The sequence below is a fragment of the Thalassophryne amazonica genome, chromosome 5 (genome assembly GCF_902500255.1).
Source record: "Thalassophryne amazonica chromosome 5, fThaAma1.1, whole genome shotgun sequence".
NCBI lineage: Eukaryota > Metazoa > Chordata > Actinopteri > Batrachoidiformes > Batrachoididae > Thalassophryne > Thalassophryne amazonica.
The window spans coordinates 80,736,359-80,755,071 of record NC_047107.1 but is presented as its reverse complement, the minus strand read 5'-3'; the positions used below and the strand labels follow the sequence as shown (position 1 = coordinate 80,755,071).

Sequence of the window (18,713 nt, the reverse complement as noted above, 5' to 3'; positions counted from 1 at the left end):
TGGGTTCAAAGGCCGGTGACCTTGACCTACTGTCCCACAGTTGACAGTGCATGTCAGAACACAAACCAAGCATAAAGTCATAGGAATTGTCTGTAGAACTCTGAGACAGGATTGTCTCAAGGCACAAATCTGGGGAAGGATACAGAAACATTTCTGCTGCTTTGAAGGTGCCAATGAGCACCATGGCCTCCATCATCTGTAAATGAAATAAGTTCAGCTCCACCAAGATTCTTCTTAGAGCTGGCTGCAAGGTGGTGGCAGCATCATGCTGCAGGGACGTTTTTCAGTGGCAGGAACTGGGAGGCTATTCAAGTGCACCGAGCTTGTGGCATCATATTCAGGAAGACTTGAGGGTGTAATTGCTGCCAAAGGTGCATCAACAAAGTACTGGACAAAGGATGTGAATACTTATGTGCAGTTGTGCTCATACATTTACATACCCAGGCAGAATTTTTTATTTTGCCCAAGCAGAGGGTCACCCGTTTGAGTTTGGTCTGCTCGAGGTTTCTTCCTCAGAGGGAGTTTTTCCTTACCACTGTTGCTCTGGGGGTTGGTAAGGTTAGACCTTACTTGTGTGAAGCGCTTTGAGGCAACTCTGCTGTGATTTGGCGCTATATAAATGAAAATAAATTGAAATTGAAATTATTTTTTGCCGTATTTCTGAGAATATGAATGATAAAACAATGTATTTTTCACTCATGGTTAGCGGTTAGGTGAAGCCATTTATTGTCAAACAACTGTGTTTACTCTTTTTAAATCATTATGACAACAGATACTAACCAAATGACCCTGATCAAAAGTGTACATACCCTGTTGATTTTGACCTGATTACATGCACACAAGTTGACACAAACGAGTTTGAATGGCTGCCATCCTCACCTGTGATCTGTGTGCTTGTAATCAGTGTGTGTGTGTGTGTGTGTGTGTGTGTGTGTGTGTGTGTGTGTGTGTGTGTGTGTGTGTGTGTGTGTGTGTATAAAAGGTCAGTGAGTTTCTGGGCTCCTAACAGACTCTTGCATCTTTCACCCAGTGCTGCATTGACATTTCTGGTTTCTGAGTCATGGAGAAAGCAAACGTATTGTCAGGGGATCTGCGGGAAAAAGTAACTGAACTGTATAAAACAGGAAAGGGATATCAAAAGATATCCAAGGACCTAAGAATGCTAATCAGCAGTGTTCAAACTCTAATCAAGAAGTGGAAAATGAGGCTAAACCAAACCACAGTTGTGTGTGCGCGAACGTGTGTTGTGTGTTGTGTGTGCGCGCGTAATGCAATGCAACACAAATAGGATGAATAATCCATGTCATGTGACATACAAAGCACCAATCAAATGACAAGAATCCACTCAGCTGTTATATATGTGCACACACTTGCAGTATATTCATGTCTCCCCTTTGAATTTTGTTCAGGTAATACCTCAAACAGCATAACCATGGCAAACTCATTCACCCGTATAATGTCCAGACGGAGCACAGCTGTGATGTTGGCCAGTTTGGGAGCTGCATCAGGATACCTTCTCAGTGACAGAACTGTTGCTGCTGAGAGGAGGAGGGTCTATCCACCCAGGTGTGTGTGTGTGTGTGAGACAGAGAGAGAGAGACAAGAGCGAAACACGATAGAGAAAATAGCTTGACGTTAATATTTACCCCAACAAGAGAAACACACAAGTGGTTAATAGACTACAGTTGCTTCAGATGTGCTGCCCCAATTCAAATAAAGCACATTCATGCAAGATAATTTAATGCAGTTGGGACTAGATATATTTATTAGATGGAACTCCAGTGCAATGAGTCAATGCATCAGCATGTGTGGAATAATTAATAATACTGTATATTGGACGAAGAAGTTGTGTTGTGTGAAGTTATGTTGTATGAAGTGCCTTGAGATGATTTCATCGTGAATTGGGGCTATATAAATTAATACATTTGAATTTGAAATTTGAATTTGAAGAAGTGAGGTGTAAAACTTACTGCAACAGTTGTTGTTACCTTTCTGCAGTGCTGATTTCCCAGACCTGAGGAAGCATAACAACTGCATGGCATCAGCTCTGACTCCAGCCATATACGCACGTCTGAGAGACAGGACAACCTCCAATAACTGGACCCTGGACCAGTGCATCCAGACCGGGGTGGACAACCCTGGGCACCCCTTCATCAAGACTGTGGGTATGGTTGCTGGAGATGAGGAGAGCTATGAGGTAAGTGCCAACGCATGCATTGGATTAGTCCAGCATCAGGCAAACTTGCAATGTCTGTCTTTGTTCACCAGGTGTTTTCTGAGTTGTTTGACCCTGTCATCAAGGACAGACACAATGGGTATGACCCTCGCACAATGAAACACCCCACTGACCTGGATGCCTCCAAGGTGAGCCCTAAATGTTTCTGGATCATGTACAGTAGTGTTCAGAATAATAGTAGTGCTATGTGACTAAAAAGATCAATCCAGGTTTTGAGTATATTTCTTATTGTTACATGGGAAACAAGGTACCAGTAGATTCAGTAGATTCTCACAAATCCAACAAGACCAAGCATTCATGATATACACACTCTTAAGGCTATGAAATTGGGCTATTAGTAAAAAAAGGTAGAAAAGGGGGTGTTCACAATAATAGTAGCATCTGCTGTTGATGCTACAAACTCAAAACTATTATGTTCAAACTGCTTTTTTAGCAATCCTGTAAATCACTAAACTAGTATTTAGTTGTATAACCACAGTTTTTCATGATTTCTTCACATCTGCGAGGCATTAATTTTGTTGGTTTGGAACCAAGATTTTGCTCGTTTACTAGTGTGCTTGGGGTCATTGTCTTGTTGAAACACCCATTTCAAGGGCATGTCCTGTTCAGCATAAGGCAACATGACCTCTTCAAGTATTGTGACATATCCAGACTGATCCATGATAACTGGTATGCGATATATAGGTCCAGCACCATAGTAGGAGAAACATGCCCATATCATGATGCTTGCACCACCATGCTTCACTGTCTTCACTGTGAACTGTGGCTTGAATTCAGAGTTTGGGGGTCATCTCACAAACTGATGAGAGTAAAATTGTTCTATTTGGGTCCAAGGGCCACAGACAGTCCACAAAATATTCCTCCATTTCTCTTTAGGCCAGTTGTTGTGTTCTTTGGCAAGTTGTAACCTCTTCTGCACATGTCTTTTTTTTTAACAGAGGGACTTTGTGGGGGATTCTTGAAAATAAATTAGCTTCACACAAGTGTCTTCTAACTGTCACAGCACTTACAGGTAACTCCAGACTGTCTTTGATCATCCTGGAGCTGATCAATGGGTGAGCCTTTGCCATTCTGGTTATTCTTCTATCCATTTTGATGGTTGTTTTCCGTTTTCTTCCATGTGTCTCTGGTTTTTTGTCCATTTTAAAGCATTGGAGATCATTGTAGATGAACAGCCTATAATTTTTTGCACCTGCGTATAAGTTTTCCCCTCTCCAATCAACTTTTTAATCAAACTACGCTGTTCTTCTGAACAATGTCTTGAATGTCCCATTTTCCTCAGTCTTTCAAAGCAAAAGGCATGTTCAATAGTTGCAGGCTTCATCCTTAAATAGGGGACACCTGATTCAGACCTGTTTGTTCCACAAAACTGACGAACTCATTGACTGAATGCCGCACTACTATTATTGTGAACACCCCCTTTTCTACTTTTTTTTACTAATAGCCCAATTTCATAGCCTTAAGAGTGTGCATATCATGAATGCTTGGTCTTGTTGGATTTGTGAGAATCTACTGAATCTACTGGTACCTTGTTTCCCATGTAACAATAAGAAATATACTCAAAACCTGGATTAATCTTTTTAGTCACATAGCACTACTATTATTCTGAACACTACTGCATGTTCTCATTCTGTTTGTCTATCCATCTATCTATCATTTTCTTTACTGTTTTCAACACACTATTTTGAAATTGTTCTGTTTCCCTTCAGATTACCTCTGGGATGTTTGATGAACGCTATGTGCTGTCCTCTCGTGTCCGTACGGGCCGCAGCATCCGTGGGCTGACCCTCCCTCCTGCATGCACACGCTCTGAGCGTCGTGAAGTGGAGCGGGTGGTTGTGATGGCTCTGGCTGGTTTGAAAGGAGACCTGGCTGGTAAATACTACAGTTTGGGAGAAATGACTGAGAGAGAGCAGCAGCACCTTATTGATGTAAGGGAGATGTTACTTACATAGGCACATGTCTTAAATATTACAGACAAAACCAAAACTTACTTTTTTCCCTATATTATAACAACACTTTCCATGTAATAACATTGGTTTCTCTGTCTCTTTACTGGCTAATTAGGAGCATTTCCTGTTTGATAAACCTGTATCACCTCTGCTCACGGTAGCTGGGATGGCTAGAGATTGGCCAGATGCACGCGGAATTTGGTAAGGTTTGGAAGAATCTCGGCCTAAGAGATAATGATAGTTTGATCATTTCAAAAAAGATTTAGATTCTGTATCTTTTTTCTAGTTGTCTAGAAGCTAGTTTATTGAAGGTTTGTATGAGAGGTTCTATATGAGGGTTTCCTAAAACAGTGGTTCTGAAGCTTGGTCCTCAGGGACTACTGCCCTGGACATGTTCCTTGTCTTCTTGGTCTACCAACGGCCAATTAGCTCAGTCAAGTGTGTGCAGACAATGAAGAAATGGCCCCATTTAGGCCCTGAGGCCCATTGGTGACCATGCTTATTTCTGGATTCCATAATGTGAAGTGGATGATTGTCTATGACTCCCCCTGGATGGTTCGCCAGTCTGTCATAGGTTACTTCTCCAGCAAAGGCTGGTCTCAATTTACATCTTGGCTAACTGGGAAAATGCAAATGAAGTATCTTATCCAAAGACACAGACAAGTAGCGTGAAGCACATAATGGAACTCAAACGCTGCACGGCTGGCGACCCGGGCTCATGCTGGTTTGGATGCCTTTTTTTATGCCTTTTTAACTTATTTTATGTCTTTTAACATGTTTTTGTTTTATTAGCACACGAGTGTGCGGGATGTCAGGAACGCTTGAAGAAGCACTATCATGAATTTTGCATACAAACTTTTGTTGTCCGTCGTTTTTTGGCTGGGGCTGGCGGTATGCCAAACAATGCTCCACGGCGAAGTCATGGATCCGTTACCGCTGCGGTATTCCAAAGACGCATTGCTGGCCCTCCGTCCCCGGGAAATAACAGCACCAGCGGATTTCCTTGATGTTGTGAAAGTACAACCGATAACTGGCAGACAGCGAAAGAGAGGCAGACGAGGGGGAATACGTCAGCGTCTCCGGTGGAGAGGAACCAGACCTCCATTACCTGGCATATTGTTTGGCAACGTAAGATCATTAAAAAACAAGATCGAGGAGCTCCGTATAGACGCCAAAGTTTGCTGGGAATACCGGGAAGCTGGTATGTTGGTCTTTTCTGAGACCTGGCTTCATCAAGATATTCCTGACTCTCTTGTTGAACTTGAGGGATTCTCTCTTATCCGAGGGGACAGATCCGAGTTGTCAGGAAAGAGCAGAGGGGCCGGGGTTTGCCTGTTTGTGAATGACAGCTGGTGCAGGCACTATACCGTGAGGGAGACTACGTGTACATCGGACGTAGAATTATTGTGTCTGTCACTGAGGCCTTTCTATCTCCCGAGGGAGTTTGGGAATATAATCATTTGTGTTGTTTATGTTCCACCTAGTGGGAATGCAGTATGAGCAGCAAGCCTTATAGCTGAATGCATTCATAAACAGTTGCAACGTACACCGGCGGCCCCAGTGTTTGTCTTGGGTGATTTTAATCATTGTAAATTAGAATTATCTCTTCCTGGTTTTCAACAATATGTAAAATGCGAAACGCGTGGAAACAAAGTGTTGGATAAATGCTATGGCAGTGTGAAAAATGCTTACTGTTGTGTGGCTGGGGGGGCCTGGCTGCCTTTTGTTTCTGTTTTCTGTCCTGTCTTTTGTTTTTCCTTCCAGGTGGCTTGCATTTGGGACTGAGTGGCTGTGTAGCTGAGTTTATCAGGACCTCACCCTGATCACCTGAGGCTGATCACCTGCGGCTCGTCAGGACTCACAGCTGTGGTGCATCTACATGGATTGGAACATGGTGGCATTTAAGACTGGAGTACACAGTGTGTATTTGCCAGAGACTCGACCTTGTGACCAGACGGGTGAGATCGTCGTCTCGGGAGCCATCTCATCATCAGTGGATGCAGAGAACGTCCAGGTTTGATGCATGGTCTGTGAAAGAGGAGGGGGTGAGGTCTCTTGCTCGTCAGCACACTTCCTGAGGTACGTTAGATTTTGTGACTAACATTTATACAGTCAGTAAATGTGGTGTCCCTCACACCTTATTATATTGAGCTGTATGTTGGTCATGTAATCAGCTTCCACTGCAGTGGAGTTTTGTGAACTGGATGTTCCATGCCTGCAGGGTGGGAAGCTGATTAGTAATTAAGCCAGGAAGTGTTTGCTGTTTGTACACCTTTGAGCGTTCTCTCTGTGTGTTGAGTGTGGACTCACATAATGATTCCTTCTTTCACAGACTCGGTTTGTCGCGGCCACCTGGGGGGTGTCGGCGGGGTCCTTGGGTCCGAATTGGTTCTGGCTCCGGACCGTTGGCGCTGCTGGGAGCGCACCGCAAAACCACCACGCCAGACCGCGCACTTTTATATTTTTTCACATCACTGTTATGTTCATTAAACTCTGTTATCCTTTGTACCGTGCTCTGCTTATTTTATACTGGGTCCTTCAAACGCTGGTCGGTTCTCCGGGCTGCGTCCGACACATAACAGTAGTCTCTGGCCAAACATCACGGACCCAGCGGTAGCAGAGACGGTAACGCGCCGGGAAGGCGGCAGCAGACGTTCAGAAGTTATCCGGATCAGTTGCGGGTGCTCTCCGCCCGGATGGTGCGCGTTGGAGAACCCATTACTGAATACTGATTTGAGCGCTCGTGCAGCCGTGTTCCTGTGTTTGTGCCTTATCCGTGGGTCGTGGTGGAGTGTGACTGGCGACGGCTTCGCGTCGCACTTCGACCGGATAAGAGGTTTGAACGGGAGCTGCAGGAGTGGGTCTGTAATGGGTGAACGCGCACGGCGGAGCTCTGTGGCATGGGTCGCGGTGCTTCCTGTGTTACAGTCGTAGCCCCGTTTCCCCGGGTAATGATAGCTACTGCGTCTGTTGTGTCAGCTCCGGTGTTATTTAGTTGAATCACATTTTTGGTTGTGTGTTGCTCACAGCTGCGCACAGAAAAGCAGCTCGTTTGTTTTCTCTGTCACCAAAGAGGGTTTTTCATTTTTAGCACTCTGGCTCCCTCTGTTGGTGACTGAGTCACATTACCGTCAAGCTCTTAAGTTGGAACAGGTGTGTTCCATTTGTTTGAGCTTGACGGTATAAATCACTTATTTGTTTTGTGTTAGTTCATTTTGTGTGGGTGTTTTTTGAGTTGGTTTTTGTGTGGGATTTTATTTATTTATTTATTTTTCTTTCCACTGTTAGTGTCTGGGGTTGTGACCCTGCAGCCTGTTTGGAGCAACAAAACAGGACCCAAGCTACTTTATGTTAGTCTGTTAGTCTTTCTTTTTATTTTTTTTTAGTTTCACCTCCCCAGGGTTTGATGGGACGGTCCCCTGGGGGGTGATGGGGTGGTAATTGGGTTGTTTTTTCTTTTTTCGTTTTTTTGTTATGCTCTCTCTTCTCCTCTGACTCCAGCCGGGTGAGCCGTGGAGTCGGCGTTGCTGGAGTGGTGCAGTTTGGTTATGTTGGGCGTTTCCCAGGTAACCTCTGCACCCGGGAGGGGAGGGGGGGGTTTGGGGTATTTTCTTTTTGTTCCCTCTCTTCTCCTCTGGCTCCAGCCGTGTGAGCCGTAGTGTCGGCGTTGCTGGAGTGGTGCAGTTTGGTTATGCTGGGCGTTTCCCAGGTAACCTCTGCACCTGGGGGGGGGGGGGTGTTTTTGTTTGTTGATTCCCTGTTCCACCTCCGGCTTCGGCGCGCCTTTGGGTCGTCTGCCGTCGGCGTGGCTGAGGTTTGGGGCAGTGGGATATACCCGCAGCTGGTGGCTGGTTTGGAAGTCGGAGGAGTGGCGCCGTTTTGTGCCGTCTGCCATAACCGCTGTTCCACTCCTCCGGTTGGCTTCTGGGGTATAGTCACGGTTGGTGACACTGGACGTGCTTCCAGTTTCCACTGTGCCAAGGGGTGGGGTTAGGGTTGTTTTGTTTGTATGTTTTTTTTTTTCTCCTTTTGTTTTTCCCCCCAGTTTCCGCCCTCAGGGTTTGACTGTGGTGTCCTCTGGGGGGGAAAGGGCTGTGGGTCCATCTAGCCATAGACGGCCGGGGCTGGGTCCGTTGGTCATGAGGGGAGGCGTCTCCTGGGGTTGATGGAATGGTCCTCTGGGAGGCGCTGGGAGTCCCCGTGGGTGACATTGGATCCCAGAGGGACCTCGGCTGTGGTTATTACTCCTGGAGCTGGCGGGATGTCCTCTGGGGGGTGTTGGTCCCTACATGTCGTTAGGGGGGGGGGGTGTTAGTGTTTTTATTTGTTAGCTTAAGTTTGGGTTGTTTTTCTTTTCTCCCCTTCCCGGGGTTTGATGGAACAGTCCTCTGGGGAGGGGGGGGGGGGGGGGGGGTGTTAGCATTTTTATTTGCAAGCTTAAGTTTGGGTTTTTCTTTTCTCCCCTTCCCGGGGTTTGATGGAACGGTCCCCTGGGGAGGGGGGGGGGGGGGTGGTTTGGTTGTTTATGTTTGTCTTTTTTGTTTTATGACTAATCAGACTGAACATGGTTGGACAAAGGCTGACCGCACAGGTGTAAGAACTCCTGGCCACACCTGTGCTAAGTGACTGACAGAAACAAAGGCAAAGATGCAGCCAGAGGAGAAGACATCAACCATTCTGTTGGAAGACGAATGCAGATACGGTTTCCAGCCATGGCCCCTGGAGGGGGGTGTTTCTCCTGGGCCGGGTTTGTGTGGTCCCCGGGAGGCTTCCCATGAGGGTGGGGTGCTGTTGTGTGGCTGGGGGGGCCTGGCTGCCTTTTGTTTCTGTTTTCTGTCCTGTCTTTTGTTTTTCCTTCCAGGTGGCTTGCATTTGGGACTGAGTGGCTGTGTAGCTGAGTTTATCAGGACCTCACCCTGATCACCTGAGGCTGATCACCTGCGGCTCGTCAGGACTCACAGCTGTGGTGCATCTACAATGGATTGGAACATGGTGGCATTTAAGACTGGAGTACACAGTGTGTATTTGCCAGAGACTTGACCTTGTGACCAGACGGGTGAGATCGTCGTCTCGGGAGCCATCTCATCATCAGTGGATGCAGAGAACGTCCAGGTTGATGCATGGTCTGTGAAAGAGGAGGGGGTGAGGTCTCACGCTCGTCAGCACACTTCCTGAGGTACGTTAGATTTTGTGACTAACATTTATACAGTCAGTAAATGTGGTGTCCCTCACACCTTATTATATTGAGCTGTATGTTGGTCGTGTAATCAGCTTCCACTGCAGTGGAGTTTTGTGAACTGGATGTTCCATGCCTGCAGGGTGGGAAGCTGATTAGTAATTAAGCCAGGAAGTGTTTGCTGTTTGTACACCTTTGAGCGTTCTCTCTGTGTGTTGAGTGTGGACTCACATAATGATTCCTTCTTTCACAGACTCGGTTTGTCGCGGCCACCTGGGGGGTGTCGGCGGGGTCCTTGGGTCCGAATTGGTTCTGGCTCCGGACCGTTGGCGCTGCTGGGAGCGCACTGCAAAACCACCACGCCAGACCGCGCACTTTTATATTTTTTCACATCACTGTTATGTTCATTAAACTCTGTTATCCTTTGTACCGTGCTCTGCTTATTTTATACTGGGTCCTTCAAACGCTGGTCGGTTCTCCGGGCTGCGTCCGACACATAACACTTACACTGCCAAATCAAAGCCTCCACTTTCAAATTCGGATCATAATATTGTCCAGTTGATCCCACTTTATAAGACTGCTCTTAAAAGAAGTAAGCCACAAACAAAGACAGTGATTTTATGGGACAAAGACAATATGGAGATACTTAAAGGATCCTTTCTCTGCACTAATTGGGAAATATTTCATGAAATGGAAATAAATGAAGCCACTGAAGCAATAACAGATTACATTAAATTTTGTGTAGACAGTGTTATGAGTAAGAAAGAAGTTACAGTGTACCCAAATAATAAGCCGTATATAACTAAACAGGTGAAAGAGTGTATTAATAGGAAAAAAATAGCATTTAAGAACAAAGATAGAATGAGTGTGAAAGTGGTACAAAGAGAACTTAATACATTGCTGAAAAAGGCCAGGATATTACACAGGGAAACTATTGAGAAGAACTTTAGCGAATCAGACATTAAAAGGCTGTGGGATAACATCAAGATAATAACAAACACGAATCCAGCTAAAAAGACACTTGCAACAAATGATGATCAAGGAAAAGCAGATGAGTTAAATGATTTTTTTCTGAGGTTTGAAACACAAGATTTTTCTGATGATTGTAAGAATATTCTGGAAAATCTTCCTGTTGATCAAAATACTAGGATTGCAATCGACTCATGGAGAGTTCAATCAATCTTTAAGAAGGTGTCTACAAAAAAAATCCACCGGCCCAGACGGCATCTCTGCAATGCTTATAAAAGCATGTGCAGAAGAACTGGCCCTTGCTTGGTGTCCTGTCTTCCAGCAGTCCGTAGACCTTCATACTGTACCAACCCTCTGGAAAAGATCCATTATTGTTCCAATCGCCAAAAAATCGTGCTCACTTGGAAATAATGACTATAGGCCAATAGCTTTAACATCTGTTGTAAGCAAGTGCTTTGAAAAGATTATGCTATTTTTCCTTAAGACGGTTGTTAACCCTGTACTTGATCCATTCCAATTTGCTTATAGGCAGAGTAGAGGCACTGACGATGCCATTAACAGCTTAACCCACTTTTCACTTAAGCACTTGGAAGATCCTACTGCTTATGCACGGATTTTATTGGTTGATTTCAGCTCAGCCTTTAATACATTACAGCCATACCTGTTGTTGTCCAAGTTAAAGGAAATTAATGTTAACCCACTTTTAATCAGATGGTATCATTCCTTTTTAACTAATAGATTACAACAAGTTAGAGTTAATCAAGCTCTTTCGGTACTCAAATCATCAAATACAGGTGTACCACAAGGCTGTGTCAGTTCTCCTGTTCTCTTCACTCTTTATACTAATAACTGTACAAATAACTACTGCAATAACTTTGTTTTTAAATTTTCTGATGATACAGCTATTTTGAGCCTACTGCACAAAGATTCAAGTCCAACAAAGTACTTCCTTGAAGTGAAACACTTTGTGCAGTGGTGTGATGACAACCACTTGGTTTTAAATGTCAACTCCTAGTCCAACTCCTATCCCACAGAATCACCTACTACTATGTCAGCCACACATAGCCATGGCTGCTACAGATGTAAATATAACACCCAGTACATTTCCAGAGTCATGTCTTGTGTCTGTGGATTGTGCTTGTGTGTTGTGTGCACAAATTGTTTCACCTCCAAAGGTGAAACAATTGGTCAGGAGAAACAGGTGATAGTCCAGTGGTTGAGCGTTGGGCTTGAGACCAGAGGATCCTTGGTTCAAATCCTGACCGGAAAATCACTAAGGGCCCTTGGGCAAGGTCCTTAATCCCTGAGTTGCTTCTGGGGTGTAGTTAGTGCCTTGCATGGCAGAACCCAGACATTGGTGTGTGAGTATGTTTGTGTAAATAGGTGAATGTGAGGCATCATTGTAAAGCGCTTTGAGCGTCTGATGCAGATGGAAAAGTGCTATATAAATGTAGTCCATTTACAAATTGTTTCCCAGACAGAAAAAAGAATGACATAGATTTTATGTTATGCCCTCACCATGGTCTAAGGGGATAAGTCCAAATACCTTTGTGGTCAGTGCCCAGCTTTCATTCAGTTTGCACACTCTATTGACAGCAGAAAGAACTTGAAGCTCCATCAAGATAGGGCTGCAAGTATCTGCTTTCATGATCAATGATAAAACCAACATTAACGTGACTTGTTTAAGTTTTGTTTTAATTATCAACAGGGATTTGCTTGATTGTTGTATGAAAACAGGCTTTTGTGTTATTTAGCTGGAACTGAATTCTGCCATCACATCTTTCACAGGCACAACAACGAGAAAAACTTCTTGATCTGGGTTAATGAGGAGGATCACACAAGGATTATATCCATGGAGAAAGGAGGAAACATGAAACGAGTGTTTGAAAGGTTCTGCCGGGGTCTTAAACAGGTTTATTATTATAATCACCATATAATTATGTATTAATTTTGTCTCTATGATGCCAGGCACACAACGCAGCTTGCGAATTAAAATGACCTGTGTGGATTGTATTTACAGTTATGATATCTTCTCATCAGATCTTCATGCACATACAGTATCTCCTCTGTCACCAGTGTGTTTCCAAAATGTTTAAAAATGTTCTCATGTGGGTTCTAGGTGGAGCAACTCATTCAGGAGAGAGGTTGGGAATTCATGTGGAATGACCGTCTGGGCTACATTCTCACCTGCCCCTCCAACCTTGGTACTGGACTCAGGGCTGGTGTGCATATCCGCCTACCACTCCTCAACAGGGTAATGCAACAAAGCCCCTGTTGCACACATCCTTTATATAATTATGTTGTTCCTTCAGAACCTTGATATATTTGTGTGATGTTGACAACCCAGGACCCTCGCTTCAACAAGATCCTGGAAAACCTGAGGCTGCAGAAGCGAGGCACTGGAGGTGTAGATACAGCTGCAACTGGGGACGTCTGTGACATCTCTAACCTCGACCGCCTGGGCAGATCAGAGGTAAAATAGACCACAGCTAGGGGAAGTAAAAGTAGAACCACAATCAGACAAGAGAGGAACAGACATGGTGCAGGGTGTGCCCTGAAAATAATCATGCCCCCTGCTGTTCCTTAATCTGTAATCCAGGCAGAGATGTGTTAGGCTAACAGAATGAGCTCAGCCTTTCTCACAGGCTGGGCACCGACCCCACAAAGCCAATGCAAGTGAATTCTATAAAGAGATACAGATCATGAGGGTCATGGCTGAGGGACAGAGCCTGCCATCTGCATGAAAGGAAGCAGGATTTGGATGTAGCCTGAGAGAAGATGACAAAAAAGGCACCTCAGAGATTAAAACTTCAATTCAACTGCCTTGTGTGTGGCTGAACTCTTGAATGTATTTATATGACAAGTACAACCAATTAGCTGACAAATAACAAATGACAGCGTAGCTACATTTAAAGATATATAATAACAACTGATCAAGTTGATGCTGCGAAAGAGTGACAGATGCAATTTTTGCTTTGAGGGTCCTGATGAAGAAGTATTGAGAAGTCCAGAAGGGGTTACATTGTGTGTTTGTGGATTTAAAGAAAGCTTAAGTCAAGGTGTTGAGAGAATAACTGTAATGTTGTATGAGGAAGCTGGGAGTAACAGAGATGTACAACCCCTGACAAAAATTATGGAATCACCGGCCTCAGAGGATGTTCATTCAGTTGTTTAATTTTGTAGAAAAAAAAGCAGATCACAGACATGACACAAAACTAAAGTCATTTCAAATGGCAACTTTCTGGTTTTAAGAAACACTATAAGAAATTAAGAAAAAAAGATCGTGGCAGTCAGTAACGGTTACTTTTTTAGACCAAGCAGAGGAAAAAAATATGGAATCACTCAATTCTGAGGAAAAAATTATGGAATCACCCTGTAAATTTTCATCCCCCAAATTAACACCTGCATCAAATCAGATCTGCTCATTGACATTGACCCTATGCCATGACATTGACCCTATGTGTCTTTTTGCAAGGAATGTTTTTGCAGTTTTTGCTCTATGGCAAGATGCATCATCATCTTGAAAAATGATTTCATCATCCCCAAACATCCTTTCAATTGTCCAAAATATCAACATAAACTTGTGCATTTATTGATGATGTAATGACAGCCATCTCCCCAGTGCCTGTACCTGACATGCAGCCCCATATCATCAATGACTGTGGAAATTTACATGTTCTCTTCAGGCAGTCATCTTTATAAATCTCATTGGAAAGGCACCAAACAAAAGTTCCAGCATCATCACCTTGCCCAATGCAGATTCGAGATTCATCACTGAATATGACTTTCATCCAGTCATCCACAGTCCACAATTGCTTTTCCTTAGCCCATTGTAACCTTGTTTTTTTCTGTTTAGGTGTTAATGATGCCTTTCGTTTAGCTTTTCTGTATGTAAATCCCATTTCCTTTAGGCGGTTTCTTACAGTTCGGTCCCAGACGTTGACTCCAGTTTCCTCCCATTCGTTCCTCATTTGTTTTGTTGTACATTTTTTGATTTTTGAGACATATTGCTTTAAGTTTTCTGTCTTGACGCTTTGATGTCTTCCTTGGTCTACCAGTATGTTTGCCTTTAACAACCTTCCCGTGTTGTTTGTATTTGGTCCAGAGTTTAGACACAACTGACTGTGAACAACCAACATCTTTTGCAACATTGCGTGATGATTTACTCTCTTTTAAGAGTTTGATAATCCTCTCCTTTGTTTCAACTGACATCTCTCGTGTTGGAGCCATGATTCATGTCAGTCCACTTGGTGCAACAGCTCTCCAAGGTGTGTTCACTCCTTTTTAGATGCAGACTAACGAGCAGATCTGATATGATGCAGGTGTTAGTTTTGGGGATGAAAATTCACAGGGTGATTCCATAATTTTTTCCTCAGAATTGAGTGATTCCATATTTTTTTCCTCTGCTTGGTCTAAAAAAGTAACCGTTACTGACTGCCACAATCTTTTTTTCTTGATTTCTTATAGTGTTTCTTAAAGCCAGAAAGTTGCCATTTGAAATGACTTTAGTTTTGTGTCATGTCTGTGATCTGCTTTTTTTCTACAAAATTAAACAACTGAATGAACATCCTCCGAGGCCGGTGATTCCATAACTTTTGCCAGGGGTTGTATGTGGGGGTGGTGCAGGATACGCATGAGGACAGTGTGACAGCAGGGAAATATGATGTAGGAATGATTGATTGGTTCAAGGTTGAGGTAAGGTTACAATGCAGATCAGCTCTGAGCCCTTTCTTGTTTAAGATGATGAAGAACAATTTAACAGGTGAAATAAAACTGCAGTCTTTACTGATGGTTGCTGATGATCTGTCGTGGGAATAGGGAGCAAGGTGAGGCGAGCATCAAGAGGTGGAGATACACCGTGGAAAGAAGGGGAATGAAAGACAGCAGGAGCAAGACACAATACATGTGTGAATGAGAGAAGGGTGACAGATTGGGGTGTTTGCAAGGATGAGAGGTGGTGAAAATACATGAGTTTAAATACTTGTTGGTTAAGTGTACAAAATAATGGAGATTGTGGTAGAGAGGTGAAGAAATTAAGACAGTAGTTAGACTACAGTGGATATGTTGTGTGGCTTGTAGGCAGTGACACTGACAAAAAGAGATGAGGCAGAGCTGGAGATGGGCCATCTCCAGCTCTGCTGTGACTTTCTTTGGGAGTGATGAGGATGGACACAAATGAACATATCAGAAGGACAGTGCAGGTATGATGGTTTGCATAAATAGTGAACAAGGTGAAATGATATGATTAGGGCATGTATAGAGAAGGGATGCAGGGAACATCAGAAGAAGGATGCTGAGGATGGAGCCACCAAACAGGAGGAGAAGAAGGATGTCAAAGAGGAGATATTTGGTAGTAATGGAGAGTGTATAGGTGGTGGAGACAGATGACCTGCTGTAGCGACTCCGAATAGTAGTAGCCAGAAGAAGCAGTAATTGTAGAATAATCAAATACAACTAGGAAATGCTTCCATAGCAACTATTTAGCTGATTTTATTGATTAGAGTTTTTTTTAAATAATGAAATATTAAACTGTTTTTTGAAGATAGTTTAGTGAGTTGTAGTGCTAACTTGGATTAGAAAGAAATATAGTTCTGAGTAATCAAAAATATGCTTGATGTTTGACTGGAATTAAAATTAAAAGCTCGAGTCAAGCAAAATTAATGAATACTTTATTTTTTTTAAAAGGCTACTCAGGGTTTACTTTGGTGCTACTCGGCATGTAAAAGTACACCAATAAGCAGTTCAATCTTAATGTTTCTCTTTAAACCAGTGGAAAAAAAACCCTACAAAATACAAAATCCTGTGTAAATAATATTAACAATCAGTTGTTAGTTGCTTTTGATGCTCATGAAAAACACATGCCATCTATCATGATACATTTCAAAAGCAGTGAGCTAAAAAAAAAAAAAAAAAAAAAATCAATACTGAGTTAAAAGAAGGGTTTGTTCACATTTGCAGTCAAACAAGTCAAGTTTTTGATTTCACCCAGTTGGTATTACAACCCCTGGCAAAAATTATGGAATCACCGGCCTCAGAGGATGTTCATTCAGTTGTTTAATTTTGTAGAAAAAAAAGCAGATCACAGACATGACACAAAACTAAAGTCATTTCAAATGGCAACTTTCTGGCTTTAAGAAACACTATAAGAAATCAAGAAAAACATTTGTGGCAGTCAGTAACGGTTACTTTTTTAGACCAAGCAGAGGAAAAAAAATATGGAATCACTCAATTCTGAGGAAAAAATTATGGAATCACCCTGTAAATTTTCATCCCCAAAACTAACACCTGCATCATATCAGATCTGCTCGTTAGTCTGCATCTAAAAAGACATCAAAGCGTCAAGACAGAAAACTTAAAGCAATATGTCTCAAAAATCGAAAAATGTACAACAAAACAAATGAGGAACGAATGGGAGGAAACTGGAGTCAACGTCTGTGACCAAACTGTAAGAAACCGCCTAAAGGAAATGGGATTTACATACAGAAAAGCTAAACGAAAGCCATCATTAACACCTAAACAGAAAAAAACAAGGTTACAATGGGCTAAGGAAAAGCAATTGTGGACTGTGGATGACTGGATGAAAGTCATATTCAGTGATGAATCTCAAATCTGCATTGGGCAAGGTGATGATGCTGGAACTTTTGTTTGGTGCCGTTCCAATGAGATTTATAAAGATGACTGCCTGAAGAGAACATGTAAATTTCCACAGTCATTGATGATATGGGGCTGCATGTCAGGTAAAGGCACTGGGGAGATGGCTGTCATTACATCATCAATAAATGCACAAGTTTATGTTGATATTTTGGACAATTGAAAGGATGTTTGGGGATGATGAAATCATTTTTCAAGATGATAATGCATCTTGCCATAGAGCAAAAACTGTGAAAACATTCCTTGCAAAAAGACACATAGGGTCGATGTCAATGAGCAGATCTGATTTGATGCAGGTGTTAATTTGGGGGATGAAAATTTACAGGGTGATTCCATAATGTTTTCCTCAGAATTGAGTGATTCCATATTTTTTTCCTCTGCTTGGTCTAAAAAAGTAACCGTTACTGACTGCCACGATCTTTTTTTCCCTGATTTCTTATAGTGTTTCTTAAAGCCAGAAAGTTGCCATTTGAAATGACTTTAGTTTTGTGTCATGTCTGTGATCTGCTTTTTTTCTACAAAATTAAACAACTGAATGAACATCCTCTGAGGCCGGTGATTCCATAATTTTTGTCAGGGGTTGTATTATTACTGGAAATCAGTCGTTGAAACACAATGGCATTCCAGGGGGAACTACTGACTTACATGATTATCATGAGCCATGATGACTTCTTATTGACATTTTACAACTGTAAACTGAACTTAAGTAACACTGGTTTCCCTTTTGGATGACGAGGCTTTGTTTCTGCTCATCATCCACAGGTTGAGCTGGTACAAATAGTGATCGATGGTGTGAACTACCTGATTGAGTGCGAGAAGAGACTGGAGAGGGGTCAGGACATCAAGATCCCTTCGCCCATCCCTCACTTCAGAAAGTGAAAAATCTCACTTGCTGGGGAAGTCTGGAATGAGAGCAGGTGCTCCAATCACCAGCAGCTGCTCTTATATGTACCAGATAGTAATGGAATGTATAGCATTGCATTGATGTATATGCACAATAAATTCTTTACACGTACAAGAATTCTGAGCAGAATAACATTTCTTGAAGAAACTTGTTGATTTAGCTCCAGTTTTTTCAAATGTGATGCAAGTAAGCTTGTACAACTCCAGCATAACAGCAAAAAACACAGTTGGTACTTGGCCAAGTCATTATAGCCCAAATTTGAAAAGAGGAAAAATACACAAACCACATTTTATGTTTTTATTTTTTTACTAGTGCTCCCAAGCAGGTGTAAAATAGAACACATTGCACCTGAGGATAATCATTCTTTAGAAAACTACAATCAATAAATCCAAATGTGAACTTGGAGCTATGCTGGTGCTGCACATCGCTGCATCCACCCCACTACAGAATCATCTTGGGTCCTGGATGGCACCTACCTAGGACCCAAGATGGTTGCACCTGAGTAATCCAAATAAGAAAACACAACTAAAACCGCAGTACAACATTGCAATGTGTAAACACAAACTACATAACACACTTGCAAATTCACAAACAGATTTCCTGTAGAATTTACCCTAACTGAACTACAAATACTTCTGCAGGTACCTTTGAAATGCAGTCCAACTAACTCACATAACATTTCTTCTCATTTCAGTACTATTCCAATAATATTCCTTTTGGTATTTGTTCATTACTGATATTATATTACAGATTGACATTCGTGAAATGGAAGCAACTGGAAGTTTGATACTGCAGCTGCTGTGCTATCAGTCCCACACTAATCAA

The 18,713-nt window shown here is 42.7% G+C and overlaps 1 protein-coding gene across 1 annotated transcript; it reads left to right on the top strand.

The window, feature by feature from the left end:
• The first annotated feature begins 1,411 nt into the window (after positions 1-1,411).
• LOC117510793 (creatine kinase U-type, mitochondrial-like) lies at positions 1,412-18,008 on the top strand. The gene is made up of 9 exons (XM_034170659.1): positions 1,412-1,566; positions 1,999-2,197; positions 2,269-2,364; positions 3,946-4,167; positions 4,304-4,389; positions 12,122-12,245; positions 12,453-12,587; positions 12,681-12,806; positions 17,747-18,008. The coding sequence occupies exons 1-9, from the start codon at positions 1,433-1,435 to the stop codon at positions 17,861-17,863; spliced, it is 1,239 nt and encodes a 412-aa protein (XP_034026550.1). The 5' UTR covers positions 1,412-1,432; the 3' UTR covers positions 17,864-18,008.
• Positions 18,009-18,713: the final 705 nt, after the last annotated feature.